At 47.6% G+C, this 20,573-nt stretch overlaps 1 protein-coding gene across 3 annotated transcripts in view; it reads left to right on the forward strand.

The window, feature by feature from the left end:
• PRKN (parkin RBR E3 ubiquitin protein ligase) overlaps positions 1 to 20,573 on the forward strand; it is a 1,291,417-nt gene that overhangs the window by 1,264,693 nt on the left and 6,151 nt on the right. For all 3 annotated transcript variants that reach the window (XM_007186087.2, XM_007186088.2, XM_028167433.2), the window contains one exon: positions 17,824 to 17,941. In XM_007186087.2, coding sequence (XP_007186149.2) covers positions 17,824 to 17,941 — 118 coding nt within the window. The remainder of the gene's footprint in view (positions 1 to 17,823; positions 17,942 to 20,573) is intronic.

Below are 20,573 nucleotides of genomic sequence, written 5' to 3' on the forward strand. Positions count from 1 at the left end.
CCCGAGGAGAGGGGGAGAGAGAGAGGGGAATGCCCGGGCTGCGGAGCACTGAGCGCACACACAACGCTTATCGCTTAAGTTGGGAGTCTTATATGGGCACGGTTCATGGGGCCTCAGAAAAGTTACAATGGTAACATCAAAGGTCACTGATCACAGATCACCATGACAAATACACTAATGATGGAAAAGTTTGAAATATTGTGAGAATTACCAAAATGTGACACAAAGACACGAAGTGAGCAAATGCTATTGGGAAAGTGGCACTGATAGACTTGCTTGAGGCACAGTTGCCACAAACCTTCAATCTGTAAAAAGCACAATATCTGTGAAGTGCAGCAAAGGGAAGCACAATAAAATGAGGTATGCCTGTACGGCTATACGCTATACTGTCACAGGGATCCAGAGATTAGCTGAGTGACTCCTGTACACCAGACAAAGGAGAAAATACCCACCTTGAAACAGGAACCCCAACTCTCAATTTCTCCCAGAGGCGCAAAGGGTTTGGACCTCACATCTAGGGCCCCAGCTGTTAAGATTCCCACCAGAGGGCCTGGCTCCCAAAACAGCTAGCTCTGAAAACCAGCAGGGCTTGTGTCCATGAGACCCATGAGACTATAGCAAACAAAGAAGCAATTCTTAACAGATGCACAAGCACTCACCGTGGCTATCCCCCCAGGGCTTAGAGGGGGCTACTCTTCATTGCGGTGGCTTCTCTTGTTGCAGAGCACAGGCTGTAGTCTAGGTGAACAGGCTTCAGTAGTTATGGAACGTGGGCTCAGTAGTTGTGGCTTGCGTACTTAGTTGCTCCTCGGCATGTGGGACCTTCCCGGACCAGGGGTCGAACCCGTGTCCCCTGCACTGGCAGGCGGATTCTCAACCACTGCGCCACCAGGGAAGTCCCTGTGTCGGTAATCTTTTGATTCATAAGAGAAAATAAGATTCCCACAATAAACCACTGTTCCCTCCTTCGGCCTCCTAAATTAGAAGAATAAAACCACCATTTTGCCCAGGGAAAGGTAATAATAATTTACCCTTGTGTAGTACTTGTTTACAAAGCACTTTCAAATACACCATCACATTTTGAGCCTCATTACAACTTTTTGCAATAGATGTAGATGACAGGCAAGGTAGGAGGAGGGAGAGTGACCTGCCAGGAGTCATAGAGTTGATCATCACCAGATCAGTAGTGCTTACTGCTGTCACTCTGCATTTTGAAAAAGGGAGATATGCAGGTTAATGCTGGCTGTCCCAGGGTGGCAAACTTAAATGCTAACAGGCACCAGACTAGTAATATAAACAAGCCAAGTAGGCTGGATTAAACTCACACGCCTCTCAATGTTTTGAGTATAAAGATAGAGTACACTTTTTGTCTAACTTTCCTATTTCAACAAACAGAACAACAGCAGAAAAGCACATCAAAACACTAGCCTGCAAGAATACTTATACACAGACCGTGATGTAGTCTGTGCCAGGCCAGGGTGTGCATAGCTTGTCAATGCCACACGGCTGTGTCACTCAGGTCAGTTGTTACCAGGCAGAGATGAGGGACCCATGTCACCAGATCTCCCCAACTGATTTTTTAAGGTTTGAGTAGCTTGAAATCCATGTGTTTATGTTAAATATCCTTATTTTTAAAGGTCAAGAACTAACTTAAAAAAAAGTTAAACATCTATCCATAGGTGGAATTGTGTCTGCAGACTCTGTGTTCCATGACTTTGAACCTTATTTCAGCTAAGTCTGAATTCCTTATAATCAATTAAAAGAAGGAAAATAGAGAGATTCAGTAAACATTTATAAAGTACCTACTATGCACCATGCACAGTACTCAGTATTTTGGATACAACATTAAACATAGACCAGCCTCTGATCTCATGAGGTTTATAATCTAGTGACATAGAAAAACAACTTAACAAGTAATTAAAATATTTACGTGCCAACAGCCACAAAAGGGGACGTTCAGGAAGCTATGACATCCAGGCTTCTAAGAAATTTACAGAACTGTTCACAGGAAGAAATGAAATCTAACGCCTATAAAATGAACTATCCAGGCAAGGATGGCACAAAGGGCGCTTTAGGCAGAGGGACAAGATATGCAGAGTTCTAGAGATGAAAGAGAACGGCATACTCAGAGAAACGAGGGAAGCTCGGTATGACTGCTGTGTAAGTGTTGGTGGCAGCGGCCATAGTAGGCAGCGGTCAGCAAATAAAGTCTTATGGGTCAGGTTACGGAGGTTAGGGTTAAGGGCAGTGAGAAGGCTTTAAAGGATTTTAATGAGATTGACATCATCAGATTGATGTTTTTGAAAGGTCACCAGCTGTAATAGGAAAAGCAGGAGGGAATCATAATAGGTCGTGTTTTTAGGAAGCAAACTCTGAGGCCCTTGAGGTTTGAGTGCAGGTGCGGGAGGGCACTTTGGGGAATAGCAGGTGCAGGGTGAAGGCAAAGGGAGCGGGTGAGCTGCGTTACAGCTGCAGCAGGGGCCTCAGCCAGTCCTGTAAGGAGCTCTGGGGCTCGGATGGTCCTTCAGATTTGCTCTGCATCAAGGGGGGCAGGAGGGCAGGAGTTTACACCCCCTCACATAGACCAGTCTTTGGCTGTGAGCTCCCCCGACCCAGGAGGGAGCAGGACCTTGGGGGGAAGAAGCCGCTTGCTTCAGCTGAGGGCAGTTCCTGGATAGAGACTTGGCAGAGAGCTGTCTGTTGCCAACATACCCAGCGGCCGGGGAAATGATTGCTCCGGCCAGTTTCACAGCACTCACTACATTCCGCCCCTTGCACTGCTGAGAGAAAGAGGAAGAGACCAGGGAGGTGTACAGGAGGGAGGTAAGCGGGGTGAACTGCAGCTCACACCACTGCAGTTGGTCTGCGGGTTGTAACTGTTTCGCCCTCACCCTCAGCCAAGCACCTCTAGGTTACCCCTGACGGGTCCAAACCCCTGGTTACCTGCCCTTCTAAAGCCATGACTACTGAGCGCAACCATTTGCTCTCCAGATTGGGCAGGAGAGCACCAAGGGATGCCACAGTGAATCGCCTGGGTGCCAACCGTATTCCTCCTCTCTCCGTTCCATAGCTGCAGCCCTACCTTTTCCTAATGGTCACTTATCCCGGCCAGAAATGTGACTCCTTTCCTTGCCTGCCAGTCTCTGGGTAAACACATAAGGTGACCAAATGGCAGCTGTAGCTTGAAGTTTAATAGGATTCTTGGTGTGTTCCCTGGTAGAAGCATTTCCCCTGTGGAAACCAGAGCCTCTGTATCTGTAAGGCTCCAAGTTGCCCAGGTAGAGCACAGATTCCCAGGTGGGTCACTGAGAGTAACAATAAGTGGGGATTACATTCCTACTCCCGCCCCTTGATTCCTCAAACATCGTGTTCTACCTATTGGAGACACGGTATCGCTCTGTGGTTTTTTATTTGGAGTGTAAATCTCATCTTGAAGAATAGCACCTCAGGGTGGGAGGGAGACGCAAGAGGGAGAAGATATGGGGATATATGTATACGTATAGCTGATTCACTTTGTTATACAGCAGAAACGAAGACACCATTGTAAAGCAATTATACTCCAATAATGTTAAAAAATAATAATAATAAAATTTTAAAAAATAAAAATAAAAGAATAGCACCTCATCTCCACTTACTGCTGGAGATGTAGGAGCTCCAGCTGCATCTTGAAAGGCAGGCCGATCACTAGTTCAGATCAGCAGCTTCTGGGTGATGTGATACGTGACAGGACCAGTGTGCATTATGGTCATGTGCCCTCTGTGACACGCTCTTTGCTAGAAAGTAGATTTCTTTAGTCCAATGTGATGTTATACAAGATCCCATAAGCCTTCAGATGGTGGTTCTGTCTGAGGCTCTGTTGTCAAGAAAGGCAAACCCATACCTAGAATAGGAGTCAATTCCTGTCAAGATGGAATTTTTACCTCTCCCGGTAAAAATATAATCAACCTGACATCAGCAGGCAGATCGTTCTCCTTGAAGCATGTGCCAGACTAGGGACTTAACGTTGCTGGCAGGTTGGACATTGGCAGTGGCAGTAGCTACCTCAGACTTGGCAAGTGAAAGCCTAAGCTATAGGATCCAAGCAGAGCTGCCATCTTGCCACCATGATTGCTCCATTCAGGAGTCCATTGACCAGCACTGGTGTGGCTGGCTGATGTCAACTGGCTGGATCATTCTACTTATTGGTTGAAGGCCCCTTTCTGTGGCAGATGCTCTCTTGTGGGCATGAGTATGTTGTATATTTCATGCCCACTCTTACAATTCTATCCACATGCCTTTTATGCAGATCTCCTTGTCTTCTTTGTCCTCAATCTTCCAGATTTTCTCCTTCCATGCCCTTAACTAACCTGTAAAGACATTTGCCACTGCCTATGAGTTTATATATATTCTTAAATCAGGACCCTTTTCATCCCACACAAAGTGTATGGTCAGTTGCTTTGCCCAAATCTCTGCCCATTGAGAGGGTTTCTCCCCACCACTCTCTTCTAACCCTAAGAAAGGGTTATAGTATAGCAACCATCCATTGTTGGCTTGCACTCACATGCTGCTATGGTCTTAATGAATATGTCCCCCTAAAATTCATATGTTGAAATCCTAATCCCCAAAGACGATGGTATTAGGAACTGGGGCCTTTGGGAGTACTTAAGTCATGAGGGTAGAGAGCTCATGAACGGGATTAGTGCCTGATACAAGAGACCCCACAAAGACCCCTCGCCCCTTCCACATGTGAGGACAGAGCGAGAAGACACCAGCTATGAACCAGGAAGGGCGTTCCCAGCAGAACGTGACCATGCTGATGCCTTGATCTTGGACTTCCCAGCCTCTGGAACTGGGAGGAATAATTTTCTGTGGTCTATAAGCCCCCCAGTCCGTGATATTTTGTTAGAGCAGCCCGAACAAAGACACATGCTAAGCAAACCCAATTGTGGACCAAGCTGGGACCATAAAAACAGCTCCCTCTGCACCCCTGTGTTGACAGCCACCGTGGGGCCAGAGTTGCGAGCCAGGGGAGAGGCACTGGATGATGGGTAACATGGGGGTCTGACCCACTGCTCGCGCAGGTGACTCGTCCACCGTGGTCCTGCTTGGCCTGATCCTAGCTGCGCCACCTTCCTCTCGTGAAGGATTGCTGCCGGCGCTCCAGCTCCATGGGGCTCAGGTGCACGCTGGGAGCTTTTCCCAAACAGTGCTGCTCAGAACTCTAGACATTGCCATTGTGATTCTCTCACTGGCTTGCAATAAACTCCGTGCGACATCTTTTCTCACCACACACACCTTGCGTACCATGGGGTCTGCCTATCTGTACGGCCCCAGAGACAGGACTGCTTGCACTGGCGCCAACCCAGTGCACAGCCCTGTGCAGCTCCGACACCACTCAAAGCTTCCAGGGCTCGTGTCCCACAGGGAATGGCCTCTTCTCTGGCAGCCAGCTGGCAGGTGTTCAACTCCGTCCCCTGCCCCATCATATGTTTGCATCCTAGGACCACTCCTGGTACCAGCTGTCATAGGTCACGTTCCCAGGGAAACCGCCTCTGAGTCTGGCAGACAGGAGGTGTCTGTGGGCGTGCTCTCAGGAATGACAGCTTAGGAAGAGAGGGAAGCAGGATTGAGCAGGGGTAGAAGCTGCAGTGATGCCGTTACAGCGGGAGATGAGGGGAGGTGGAGGCGGGGCGGGGCCCGGGAACTAAGACGGCTCTGGAGAGTTGTCTCACCCTGAGTGCGGGGCTGGGGGCTGATCTTCAGCACCCGTCCATCCATATGTCAATTGGTCATTGGGTGTGCGTCGTCCCCACCTCCACAAGGAACTGTGGCTGGAATGAGGCAGCGCTTTGACTTAGGGAGAGTCCCATGTAGCGTCTCGGCAGAGATGCAGCCAAAATTGCCAGCAGCTGGGGAAACCAGTACCCAAGGTGGGGCAGGGCTGCGGTGCAGCCAAGGATCCACCAGCAGAGTCAAGACTAGAGAGACTCATCAGGGTGCTGACAAGGGCAGCAGGGATACAGAGAGGTGGTGGGTCTGAGGTAGGATCCAGACCTTGGCAATGAATTAGAGGACAGGATGAGAGCAGTAATGAGTTAATGTCAATGCTCGAATTTCCACCTTGGGTGAACTTGGGTGGGTAACAGTGCCATTCACTGGAAGAGGAAACACAGGGACAGAAGCAAGGTGTTCAGGGAGAGATGACGAGTTCACTCTGGACATCTCAGCAGAGGTGCTGGGCGGGTAAAGGAATAGATGCGTAGACCACCTCAGAGGGATGCCTTGGCTGATAAAGACACCGATTAATCATCTCCAGTTGATCGCCCCTCACCCAGGACCCCTGCCTCAGACTCCCCGGTTCTACAGCCAGAGGCTGAGGGACGTGCCTCCCCTGGAGAAGGAGAGCGAAACAGCGATGGCCCAGGAGGACTGGATTCCTGGGTGTGCTTGGCTGACTCTCTGCAGACTTATCTCCTGGCCATTTACTGCTGTTCACACAAGTGCAGCCCCAGGATTGGGAGACGGGGGGAATTTATTATCCCCAGAGGTCTAGGTCCACAGTTATTTGGGAGCGTAGCTCCTGAATCACCTGTTGGTTTAAGTGATGCAGCTTTATCAATGCACTTCACTCAAATTCTTGACTCTGGATGTGCAGGGTGGCAGACGTGCAGACACGTAATGACGGTGCTAGAGCCCAGGAAATGCAGGCGCCTCGTCCGCCTGCCATTCAATAGAAAGGAGGAGAATAGGTGCAGAAGACAACACCGGAGCTCCTGTAGCACATTCCCCAAGCATTTGGTCTGTTGGCCCCGGGGGAGCAGAAATGGCCCTGGGCTGCTGATCTCCTGCACTTCCAGGCAAGTCTCTCAAATTCTTACAGCGTTTTTCCTCACCTGCCACACTGGGCCAGCAAGGTCTACAAACAATGGAAAGAGAATGTATGTGAAGTATTTTATGCCTTGTAAAGTACTACAAAATGGTACAGCTTTGAGGTTTGGGTATTTTTAAGGCTGAATGCTGAAAATATCAGGCACTAGAGAGAGAGAAAATGAAAGACAACCTTGAAAAACAAACAGAGGCACACTTCAGTGTGTGGACACACACTCACACTCATACTCACAAACACACACTCTCACACACACACTCATGTACACACTCACATACTCACACAGTCACACACTCACACTCTCAACACACTCACACTCACACACTCATACACTCACACATACACACTCACATACTCACACACACTCACAAACTCACACACACTCACATACACACACTCAAACACACTCACACACACTCTAACACACACACACTCACTCATTCACACATCAGACTTACCACGCGGGCCCAGGGCTCCGCCTCTCCCACAGCCCCTCCCATCCTCCGCAGTTGCTCTCTTCTCCTCCGGGGCCATCACTGGAGAGAGAGCAGAACTGGGCTGCCCGCAGCACTGCCTGGGGCTTCAGCCTCTCTCCCTCGGGGGTTTCTAGAAGCCTCCCAGCCCCAGGAGGTCCTCCCAGCCTGGTGTCCCCACTGAAGGACACGATCTCCCCGGTCCCAGCCGGAGCTCAGCCCTCCTCGCAGACACCAGGCCAGAGTCCCCGCCTTGGCCGCCTCCCCGCGTGGGGAGCCCACGTGGACGCGGGGCTGCCCCGAGCCCTCCGGATCCAAGCGGGCTTAGGAGTCCTGGCCGGCTCGCTAGAGGAGGCCTGAATGCACAGCCCTCACCTGGACCGCTTGTCCGCACCCTGCGCCCCAGACTCAGGAGCAGCTGTTGGAGCAACGCCATCAGGTGGAAAGCATTTTTACAGAAACTTGTTACCACACACACACACCACACACACACACACACCACACAACATATTCAACACACATATATCACACACACGCATATGTGGTATATCTGCATGTGTATACTCAACACACACAGACCACACACCCATGCCCCATACACACCGCACCCCACATACACACTCACCGCACACACAGCACATACGTACATCACACACCAAACACACACACCTCCCATACCCACTCACCACAGACACACACACACCAGAGACTCTTTCAGCTCCGCCCGAGGAAGACGTGCCCCGGAGATTCCCTGCATTTCCTCCTCGAGCAGGAAGAGGGGAGATACCTGCAGAGCTCCTCGCAGTCACCAGATGGCGCTAAATGCTTGGGGGAAATCATATATTTTTCAAGGAATGGTGGCCAGAAGTGAAGTGACCTGGGGAAAAAGGAGTGTTCACTGCTTTCAATTGACAGCAGGGGCAGTAGAATCAAGACAGGCGCAGCATTTCTGAGTGAAGTACAGACTTGAAAAACTAAAAGCTGGGTCCTGCCTACAATGAATCCTTTATTCACTGATTGATTTTAAATGGGGTGGGGGGCGGAATATATGTATTTATATATTGTCATCCGCAGGACAGGAGAGGTTGTAGACCAGCTGTGCGGAAAATAATTCATCTGCTCTCCCTGATCACCTCTTATCAAATGAAGCAGTTGCCAAACACGTGCATGAAGGGTCAGCACATTTTAATTTATTGCTGTTGCTTTCCAAGTTTACCTTTAATTTCTTTCAGCAAGAACTAAGTGTACATCTCTTATCTGATCATCGCTATCCTGTGAGGAATCCAAGGCCAGGCAGAATGGTTTTGAAGTCAAACTGATCTGGTGTTGAAAATGAGTCTCAGCCGTGACTAGCTGTAATGGTTGATTTTTTTGTGTCAGCTTGGTTAAGCTATGTTGCACAGTTTTTTTGTCAAACACTAGTCTCCGTGCTGCTGGGATGGTATTCTGTAGATGTGGTCAACATCTACCATCAGTTAGCTGACTTTAAGTAAAGGAGATGGCCTGTAATGTAGGTGGACCTCATCTAATCACTTGAAGGCCTTAAGAGCAAAGACTGAGATTTCCCAGATGAGAAGGAATTCAGCCTCATGGCTGTAACATAGACACTCCACCTGTGTATCCAGCCTGCCCTACAGATTTTGAACTTGCCAGTTCCCACGATCCCATGAGCCAATTCCTTAAAGTAAATCCACATATTTTATACATACATACATATCCTACTGGTTCTGTCTCTCTAGAGAACCCTAACTGATACATGAACTGTGGTCATCATTAAGTGAATTATGTAACCTCTCCAAGCCATGCTTTTCTCATCTGTAATATGATGTTGTAAATTCAAAAGGATTTAATGAACAATGCATGCATTACGCCTAGTGTGGAGCCTGACAAATCCCAGTGTGCACTAAACAAGGTGGTTCTTTCCTCATCCATCCTCATTCCAGCACACACACACCCCACAGGATTACATCAGGCTGCAGAGATTCGACGTACACATTCAAGACAACGTGTGCTAGAGCACACACACACAATTCCTTGTATCTGTGTTGACTGCAGTGTATGCAGATGTTCTGCTACTTCTGTAGTCCACAGACCAGCTGCTTGGGCATCACCCAGGAACATGTCAAGACCTACTGATCCAGAAACTGGGAGGAGACTGTGGGCGAGCTGGGAGGGGTGGGGGTGGGGGGAGATCTACAGCAATTTGTGTTTGAACAAGGCCTCCAGGTGGTACTAATGCACACCACAGGCTAAGAAGCACTGTTCTGCTAACTTGTAAGTGCTACAAGGCAGGGATTTTTTCTTTTGGTGTTTGTTTATCATCTCTTTTGTTTACATATCCCTAGTACCTAGAACAGTGCCTGGTACATCACAGGCATCTAACACATATTTGCTGAATGAAGGGGTTTCTGTGCCAGCTCTAGCAAAGAATAATAGTCAGCTTTGTTCCAGAATATCTACATTTTACACAAAGGACGAGCTTGTTCTCTGCTCTGGCTTCCTCTGTGCATTAGTGATGCTTCCACATTCAAAATCCTTTCTACATTGATAATTTTAGTCATTACTGACCTGAGCAAGCCATGAACTAGTGATCTCCATCATCCAGAATACAACTTAGCTTATCTTCCTCGCTCAAGTGCAGATATTTCCCATTTGTCAATGTGTGATAATAGCTGAACACAAAGAACTTTAAAATTCCCATTAAATGATACCTATTAATAAATTTTTTAACATCTTTATTGGAGTATAATTGCGTTACAATGGTGTGTTAGTTTCTGCTTTATAACAAAGTGAATCAGTTATACATATACATATGTTCCCATATCTCTTCCCTCTTGCATCTCCCTCCCTCCCACCCTCCCTATCCCACCCCTCTGGGTGGTCACAAAGCACCGAGCTGATCTCCCTGTGCTATGCGGCTGCTTCCCACTAGCTATCTATTTTACGTTTGGTAGTGTATATATGTCCTATTAATAATCTTAATATTTATGTTGTCCCATTTCCCCATCAATCTTAAAATATGCTAATAGACATTATTTATTTCCTTTCCTCCCTCTCTGCGAAGCAGTCAAGGTCCCGTGGGGCAGGGCTATATGAGGTCTAAGTGGCGATCCAAGTGGTGTTTGGTACCCATTGCACTAAGAACAGAAATCACCACTGTTGTTGCCTTCATCAAGAATATTCTTCCAAACTGAATTTGAGAGCGTGGCCCGGGAAGTTGGGAACTTAGTGCAGAGAGTGCGGCCCAGCAGCCCAACCCAGCCCCCAGCCAGACGCTCCGTTACATCCTAGCACTTCAGTGATTTCTTTCTAAACACACATAGAGATAAATATATAACGAGTAGTTATTTCTTGTATATGTTTATTATATAAATTAATACTATATAGGTACATATACTGCCCCGAAAAGAGAGAGTAATAATAGTTCCAAGAATCTTCGGGCCTGAAAGGGGAATGCGGTGTTCCGACTCACCAGCAGGGGGCGCGCTGCTCACAAGCAGTGGTCTTGGACCAGAACACCTGGCCGTGCTGTGACTCTGGGGAAGCTGGGACCCCTTCAAAGTCGGCATTCACCTGGAAGCGTTCACAATCTGAATTAAGCCAGCTGTTTTCAGGGATTTATGGCAATCTGATCCTTTTTGGAAAATAGATTTAAATTGACTTTTAGAATTAGGATATACTTGTCTGATTATTGACTAAACAGATGTCACAAATAAGTTTCCTAAAGCAGGAAAGATGACATGAATGCGAACAGTCTCTCAAGTTGTTCTAACTTGCATACGTATTAACAGGGTCTCCTAGGCACAAATTTTAAAACCTCTGTGAGGGCACTTTGCTTTGATTTACCTGTGTTTTTTAAAGGAGACGTCAGCAGTCTTTTCGGTTTATACAAGCTCCTACAGTCTGATAGTCTCATCTCTATAAATATGAGGTGAGGACGATGGTGATGACAAGATAATGGTTAGGATCATAGAAAACACGAACTTGGCATTCGCGGTGCACCAGGCTCTTTGCTAAGCTCGTGCATGCTTATATTCTTGACTCGCGACCACCCTTGTGAGGGGTGGACTGTATTCATCACACTTACAGATGAGAAGAGGCTGAGGCTCGGTGTCTGTCCACGGTTACCCAGCAAGTAGAGAAGGAGGCTGGCATTTAAACCCAGGCACTGATGACTCCAGAGCCCTGCTCTGAACCACTTCCCATGACACAGGCACCTCTAAGTGTTCACTTAACAATGATCACCTTATAAACAAAACCCATGGTCCCTTCTTGAGCCACAGACTGTCTGTCATGCCAATACTTGACCTCGCTGAGGCAATTTTGAAGGTATATAGGAGACTGTAGGAAATTGCTATTTTTAGCCATCAACTGTGTAAGAAGAGAGACTTGTCCCATGCCACCCACACCGCATCCCGCCCCCTCCCCCCCACTCGCACTCACACACCGTTCCTCCCCACGACGGGTGAACACAAAGCAGGCACAGAGGTCTGTGCAATTAACCTGTCACACTGCCCTATAGGAGCCACAGTTAATCACATGTAGGGCGATAATGCTGAGTGACAACCAAGCCTTCACCTCCTGGCAGCACAATGACAAGTCACTGCTTTATAGCTTGATGACTAAAGGCATAAGAGAGGGTGAGTTTATCCAACTAAACATGCTTTTCAGGCTCAAGTGAGATGGCTCGCAAGCCTCCCTGCGCCCCACAAGCCCCCAGGGCGTTTTTAAGGATTCACATTTCTGGACCCCATTCCAGACCTACTGAATCCAAATCTCCAGGTTGTGAGCACAAGCAAAGGTGTGCGTGTGTTTTCTAAATCCCTAGGTGATCCTGTAGCAGTGGGCATCCAGCCTCTGTTTGCGATCATTCCAGAAGGATTTGAATATCAGTATCAAGGATACTCATAAAATATGCTAAGCAGAGATCTCAGCAGAAGAGACTTGATGGCAACCCTTTTCCCCAGGAAGTGATAGTTGAAGGTCTAACACAGTCATCTGGGCACATGAGGATGATCCAGAGCTGTGTTTCTTGGTTCCCCACGTCAGTTAGGCCAGCAGCAGTAGAGGCGGGTCTCGGCTGTCCTTCCACGTGGATCCAAGTGGGTGACGCAGAAGAAACAAGAATAATGTTGATGCGGGCGGAGGCCTCCTGAGAGGTTTTGGGCGCTCTCCGTGGCTCTGTTCTACCAGGGAGGAAGGAAGCCCACAGTGTTAGGGGCAGTGGGACTATCAGAGATGAAAAGGACGGAGAAAAGGCATCGGCTTTGGCAACTGTGGCCTCACTTGTGTCCTTTCTGAGAACAGTTTCAGCAGATCAGGCAGAAGTGAGATCCAGCCACACAGCAGGGGGTCACAGAGTGGGGCGAGTGGTGGAGAGTGAGGGCCTCCACTGGGCGCAGAGGAAGCAGAGATTTCCCGCCCCTCGGCCTCAGGGTGTGGAACTGCTCTGTAACAGTGCCATGGCCTTCAACCCTTAGTCCTCTCTGTAACATGCGACGTCATCGTGAAAGAAACTGTAGCAGCAAAAGCACGGGGTATGAAATCAGAGAGTCCAGGGGTCACACACGGATTCTGCTGCTTGAAGTCTCTGTGGCCGCAGGCAAGTTCTGTTGCTTCTTGAAACTGAGGTTTCTCCCTCTGAAATAGTTGACAACAGCCCTACCTATTCGGAAGGCTACAATCGCTAAATTAAATGATCTACTCCGAGCTCCTGACAGAGAGCACAGCTTCCTAATATAATAGACATGGTCACTGTTACTTCTTTTTTTTTTAAATTTATTTATTTATCGGAGTATCATTGCTTTACAGTGTTGTGTTAGTTGCTGCTGTACGATGAAGTGAATCAGCTGTAGGTGTACTTATATCCCCTCCCTCTTGGACCTCCCTCCCCTGCCCCATCCCTTTCCACACCTGGATCCCGATCCTCAGCTCTAGGGTCCTGGACCAGCCTGCTTCCCCTCCCGCTACAGATGCTCACTGCAAACCTATGACAACTTTGTAGCCGTCACGGCACGATTCCTAGACGCAGCTCTGTGTCTTCTTCATGGAATCAGTGGGAAAACCAGCAAGAGGACGAGAGAGCTGGTTCCACGAGCACGTGAGGAACGGGAGGCCAAGCCATTTTACTGATTGATTAAACTACAGCTGAGTTACAATATTGTGTTAGTTTCAGGTGTACAGCAAAGTGATTCAGTTATACATAGACATACATATATATTTATGTGTGTGTATATATATATATATATATATTCTTGGCAGATTCTTTTCCATTAAAGGTATTATAAGATATTGGATATAGTTCCCTGTGCTATACAGTAAATCCTTGTTGTTTATCTGTCTGTATATAGTAGGTGTATCTGTTAATCCCAAACTCCTAATTTATCCCTCTCCCCCTACCCCACCCTTTCCCCTTTGGTAACCATAAGTTTATTTTCTATGTCTGTGAGTCTATTTTTTTTTTTTAATTTACTTATTTATTTATTTATTTATCCATGGCTGTGTTGGGTCTTCGTTTCTGTGCGAGGGCTTTCTCCAGCTGCGGCGAGCGGGGGCCACTCTTCATTGCGGTGCGCGGGCCTCTCATTATCGCGGCCTCTCTTGTTGCGGAGCACAGGCTCCAGACGCGCAGGCTCAGTAATTGTGGCTCACGGGCCCAGCCGCTCCGCAGCATGTGGGATCCTCCCAGACCAAGGCTCGAACCCGTGTCCCTTGCATTGGCAGGCAGACTCCCAACCACTGCGCCACCAGGGAAGCCCCTGTGAGTCTATTTTTTTATAAATAAATTTATTTGTATTACTAAACATACTTATTTTGTACTCTGCATCTGATCATTCCAATATCCACAACCTTTGCTGGTCAAATTCTGCAGTTTTGCACTTCTGCCACTTTCACTCATGGTAGCTTGTTTTCGCCTGTATTTGGTGACTTTTTTATTGTGATCCCAGATTTCTTGGAATTTTATTTGTTTTTGTTTTTGTTTTTTTTTGAGGTTTGTCTTTTTAAAGTGCATTACTCTACAGAAAATATTTTTGCTTCAGCCAGGTTCTTGGGTATACTGCCAATCCGGGAGTATTTCAAATTAACTTCTTAGCATGAGTCCTTCTTTAAGCTAATCAAGTGGTATGAATTCTTTTCACAAACGCTGTGCATAAGGCTTAGTGGTTGGGAATTCTCAGAGGAACTTCATCTCTCCGACCTGCTCCACCATAGGACAAAGGCTGAGACCAGCACATAAGTTTTTTCATCAATTCTTTATCAATTCTCTCTTCTGGGAGGATTTTTCCACCTTCCACCCTGCTCTGGCCCAGGTCCCATCTCTGCTTGTAAAGACCAGGCCTTGGGCAGCCTGGGACTAGGAAAATAGCCCCATAGCAAACACCAGATTCCTCCCTCACTACACCAGTAAGATTTTCTTTCTTATCCTGACCTTCAGGGATTTTCCTGACTTTCCCATCAGATCAACCATTAAGCAAAGACTTTTCTTGCATATTTCATCCAGCATTTTTAGGTATATAGACCTCGGAGAAATTGCACTTAGCATGCAGTGAGCCATATTGCTGAAAAGTGGCATTTTCAAATTAGTCTTTGATAAGTAACATTATTTATTTCTCTGATCTGTATGCCTCCAGTAAGCAATTTTAAACCATTGCTACAGAATTACAAGCTCCTGAACCTTAAAAAGAAAAGCTGGGGACATAAGATCGGGAAGAGTATTTGCTATGTTCACTGAGGGTTAGGACCACACGTGAATCTGAGCTGATTGGAAGACGCGTACTTGAGATACAAAGCTACTTACTAAATCTTGTGTCGGTTCGCATTCATCACAGCTTTATCACTGGGCTCTGGGCCATGAGTGGTCTTTACGTTGTCCCAGAGCCAAAGGAAGTTTTCCGTGACCTGTGGTTGCTTCTTAGTGTTAAACTGACTCTGCTTTATTCTAACAAAGTATTCACAAATCACATGACGTCCTCTGAGTTATAAAGGAAGTTTCCTTTGTGAACGGGAGAGCTGATTAACAGAAAGGAGTTGGTTTCACCTCAATGACCACCATCAGGGATGCACCCCACATGCCCTTGCTGGTTCACGGGGTCCTATTCCAGACGATTGTCAGGCTGGTGGCTTCATGGGATGTGTCATCTGTTCACTGACTCAGCTAAAACGTACTGAGTGCCCACTAGGTACCGTGCACTGTGCCAGACACTGGAGAGAAGAGGAAGACACAAACGTGATCTTGGCCTTGGATGGATTCACTTTCTATTGGAAATAACAGAAACATAAATACTAATTACCATAAAAACCATTAAGTGCTGCAAATGAGGTATAAACACAGTTATTTACCTCCTAATACTTCACTCTTAAAGAGTGAAAACTTAAACATTTCAAAAATATTTAGAACCTAACGATGAAATGATAAAAGTTGGATTCGTGTCTGGGATGAAGGATCCACTCACCAGATTCCACATCTGATCTAGGTCCCTCCCTGCACTGTGGTATCCGAGGATGATTGCTCTACTTACTGACACAGTCGTTTCTTTTTTTTTTTTTTTTGGCTGTGTTGGGTCTTCGTTGCTGTGCACGGGCTTTCTCTAGTTGCGGCGAGCGGGGGCTATTCTTTGTTGCAGTGCGTGTGCCCCTCATTGCGGTGGCCTCTCTTGTTGCGGAGCACGGGCTCTAGGCGCGTGGGCTTCAGTAGTTGCAGCGCGTGGGCTCAGTAGTTGTGCCACCTGGGCTTAGTTGCTCTGCGGCATGTGGGATCTTCCCGGACCAGGGATTGAGCCCATGTCCCCTGCATTGGCAGGCGGATTCTCAACCATGGAAGCCCTGACACAGTCGTTTCTAAGCACAGCCATCCCAGCACCTCTTGCTTTCACTCTCACCATCTAGAAAACCTGCTAAGAGACCATGGTGCTGGGCGGAGACCCCGTGTGTGAGCATCTCTGGTTTGGGTTTCCATCCTTCAGGTTTTCCAAATTTTTGCATTTGATCGGCCCTGGTGCTGTTACACACGCGGCGAGCATCCTGAAACCTGGCACTTGGCCTTTTTACTACTCAGAGGCCTCCTTTGTAAAATAAGTTTGATAGCTGCCTGATTTCTCTAGGTTACTTTGATGGGCCACTGAAATGATGGAAATCAAAGTGTAAAAAACAATGTGTTATAAATTTGTAAAGTATCATCAATGTTATTATTAGAGTGATATCAGAGTATTAGAGCATTTCATGTTATTTGATTTCTTCACTAATTTATGTTTTAAGTCATTTTTAGTACTTTCTTAATCTAGAAATAGCTCTGGGAATGTTTTAAGAGTCATTACAAATTAATAAAATGACCCGCAGTTTCGTATTAATTTTAAAGCATAGAAGAAAAAAATTTAATACCATAGAGGCCAAGAAGGAGGGGTTCTGTTTGGATTAACATTTTGAAATATATTTCTAGACCACAGAGTTCTTGTACTAAATTCCAAAATGTACCAATTCTTTTTCTGCATGTGTCATTCAGCACTGAAGTAAGTGAAGAGATTGTAGTGTCTGAACAATTAGACAGGCACAGAATATCTTCAGCGGCTCCTTTGAAATCCCTCCTCTTTTTCATGGTATATGAGTCATGGATGATTCATTCCTCTGACTTGAATAATGTTAGCAAACATTTCTGAGAGCTTGTTGTAGATCTGGAGGTCATTCTATTATCAGGTAATGTGTGTCAGATACTCGTCCTGAACCTTTAAAGAAATTAACCCACTTGATCCTTGATACCGCAATGCACTAGGCATTTTGATTTCCATCTGAGATGGGAACTTTCATAGAGTTAAGGAATGTTCCCAAAGCCACCCACCCAGGTGGAGCTGGGATTTGAACCCAGGCGGCTGGCTCCAGAGCCCAGCCTTGACCTCTGGCTGTTCCCTATTCCTGCTGCCACTTCCTCTGTCACATCAGCCTCACCTCCCTGTTCCTGCCCCGTCCTGTCTGTGACCACATTCCTGTCCAGGTGCAGGAATGAAAGATAATAAGATGTTGAAGAAAGTTTAAAAGCAAAGATTTTGGAGTCACACGGACTCTGCTGCTTATCAGCTTTGGGCAGTTGTTTAACATGTCTAATCCTCGATGTAAAATAAAAACCAGTACACTCACCTGATCAAGCGTCTAACAAGAAGGTTTTAAGAGTATGTGCCACCTTGCCTGCGTGTTAAGCACCCACTAGATGTTATTTGTTACAATTATTCAAGACAATAAAAAAGAGGAACTCAAACTGCAAAACTGCAGTCTTGTCTTAGCTTGTAAGCACAGGCCAGATGCCAGGAAACCATGTTGGTGCATGTCCCTGCATGGCCAGGAGCCGTCCACCACTTGTCAAGTGAGTTTACTTTTGAGCTTCTTGCCTGAAGGCACTTCCATCTCTAAGAACCTCCTGTGCAGTGTTTCAAGGGACCCACGTTGGAGCCCACTGTGAAGATCTGAATTTCACCTCCTTCTGTCTCATTTACCCAGGCCTACCGAGTTGATGAGAAGGCGGCAGAGCAGGCCCGGTGGGAGCACGCCTCCAAAGAAACAATCAAGAAAACCACTAAACCCTGTCCCCGTTGCCACGTGCCGGTGGAAAAACATGGTGAGTCTGGGCTGGGCAAGAAGTGAGGGCGTCTCAGGGCGTCGGCTGCGTGGCTGGGACAGTCAGGGGCTCTACGAGGGCTTGCTAGCTGCGGAGTTCAGCGCTGGGACTTTGGCGCCATCTCAGCTCTCTCACGTCAACTTACTTAGCCTCCTAAGCTGCAAGTTCTCTTCTGAAAAACAGAGCTGATAACAGAAGCTGTCCCGCAGCAATAGAACCATATGACATGGTGGGTGGCAAATGCCTCCCCGGTGCCTGGCATAGAGAAAGCACTCAAGAAACACTAACGGCCCTTATTATTATTTATTATTAACACTACTAAACACTTTGCACCTGATTTTTTAAAAACAAGTGCTAGGGAAACTTTCCAGTCCAATATTTCCCCGCGAGTGCCCTCCATACTACTCTGGTATCTAGAGATACTCACCGGGGAAAGGCAGATGCCACCATGTCACGTACATCTGGCCGTTGGTTCCCACTGTATCCCCTCTTGGAGAATAACAACAAGGAAAACAACTGACTTGTACTGAGCGCTTACTGAATGCTGGTTCTAAGTTCTTTCTCGCTGGTTCTAAGTTCCCTTCGAGTATCAGATCATTTAATCCTCACAGACGCCACATAAGGCAACTATTATTATCCCCATTCGTAACATACATTCAAGCCGTTCAGAATGCCTTTTGTAAAGAAATCTGTTTAACTTTGTGTAACCAGTTGGTTCCCAATTTTTTTGGCCATGAAACTCTCTCTTTCACGTCAGTGATTCCTATCCCTTTGAACACGGGACACACTCTGGGCTCTGGTTTCACCATCCCTGTGGCGGGAGAGTTAGTGCCTTATGTTGGGGTGATGCTTGGCTCCTTCATTAAACTAGCCTTTCCGTGAGTTTGTTTCTGAATGGGACTTTTGCCTTCTACCAGCTTCTCTCTAAATTTTCAGCATGGGAGGGGATAACGTGGAGACACCTCTGGATGGATGAAACGGCATTCACCATAGTCAGGGTCTCCCAGGAGCCCACATATATCTGCTACTTTGCACAGGTTTACGGGCTTAGAAACACCGCCATCCGTATTCAGATGGTTCTCCCTGGGGACAGTCTACACCCAGGGCAGCGTCTCCCTTCCCTTACACGTGTGGTCACGTCCACGCCTCCTCATATCCTGGGAGCCACCACAGCTGTGGGGAGACCTGAGAGAGCTCCTACCAGAAGGAGCGCCTCCCAGCTCCCGTCTCCTTGCCTCCTGCCAAGTGGCCCCATGCAATCGCTGGAGGATGCTGAAAGGGAGACCAGCTCGGCTCTGGGGACACGACCATGCTCGTGGCTGTGGTTTTTCCTCCCCCCGTTGACCTCCCCCTGCTCTGATGGCTGCTCTGTGCGATCATGCGGTCTGGGGGCCATCGCTGTGTAGCCCTCCCGGGCTCTGTAGTGTTGCTGGAAGTCAAACTCTAGTCTATATTCAGAGCATTCCTCTGGGCTGCCCCCTTCCCAGGGACCCTGCTACCTCGCGGGAGCCGCCGGGGCACCCGTGCCATCCGTCTTAAAGCCGTCCCAGCCCAGCACCCAGAGTTCTTTCTAAATGTGAAGCACGTCAGTACGTGCGCGGTAGGGTCAGCGGCATTAGCGCGGCTGAGAAATCAACGAAGCACAGGTACTGTTTTTCCCACGTTCTCTTCACTGGGCCTTCACTAGCTGCCCTTATTATTACATATTATTAACACTATTTAACACTTTGCATCTGATAAAAAAAAAAAGAAAGAAAGAAAGAAAATGCTAGGGAAACTTCCCAGTCCAATATTTCCCCAGAGTACTCTGATATCTAGAGATATTCACTGGTTTGTCGGGGCTGAGAGCTGGCCTGCTGTGAAACCCAGCCCGCGGCCCCAGGGTGGGCCCTGAGGCTCTCTTTCCTCAGCTACGTCCTTTGTCTTCATGAATACCAACTTGAGAGCGCTGACACCTCCCAGAGCGGCCACAGGCCAGGCCCCCAGCCCTGAATCAGTGGTCTCCCGGGTGGGGGGAGGGGGGTGGGATGGGTGGGAAGAGAGTTTATCCAGTGAGTCATCATTACTCCTTCCTGTACTGGAACGCTCTTGGAAATTCAGCAGGCTGGCCCGCACCTATAAAGGGGAGACAACAACAGAATCAGAGGAAAGAGCTTTCCTATTCCTCAGGGACTGAGCAGTGTTGAGAAAGAAGCAAAGGCCTTTCATCAGCGGGGATGTGCAGTGCTGATGGGCACGGGCCAGTGTTCTGTCTCATGGGTACTTAAAGGATGCAGATTCAACAGTAAGAGACCCGTTTTGCTATTTTCAAAGGTCAGGAACCCTGGCTGTCTATCCCCTGGGCCCAGAAGAGTACCCGATAAATAAATATTTGTTGAGTTTAAAAGGAGCTAGGAAAGGAGATAGACACGTAAATAGATAATCTTATAAAATATGACAGAGAAAACAAGCTAGTAAAGAAAGACCTTGGGGTTGAGAGACGGCTTCCTGGTGGAGATGATGCCTAAGCCGAGAATAAGGGTCAAGGTTATGAGCCAGGCAAGGACGTGGGAGAGAAGCCTTCCAGGCAGCCAGCAGGTAGTGCAAAGGCAGGGAGGGTAAACCATCAGTGCCGGTGTGTGCAAGAAGCCCG

This window comes from Balaenoptera acutorostrata, chromosome 14 (genome assembly GCF_949987535.1).
Source record: "Balaenoptera acutorostrata chromosome 14, mBalAcu1.1, whole genome shotgun sequence".
Lineage (NCBI taxonomy): Eukaryota > Metazoa > Chordata > Mammalia > Artiodactyla > Balaenopteridae > Balaenoptera > Balaenoptera acutorostrata.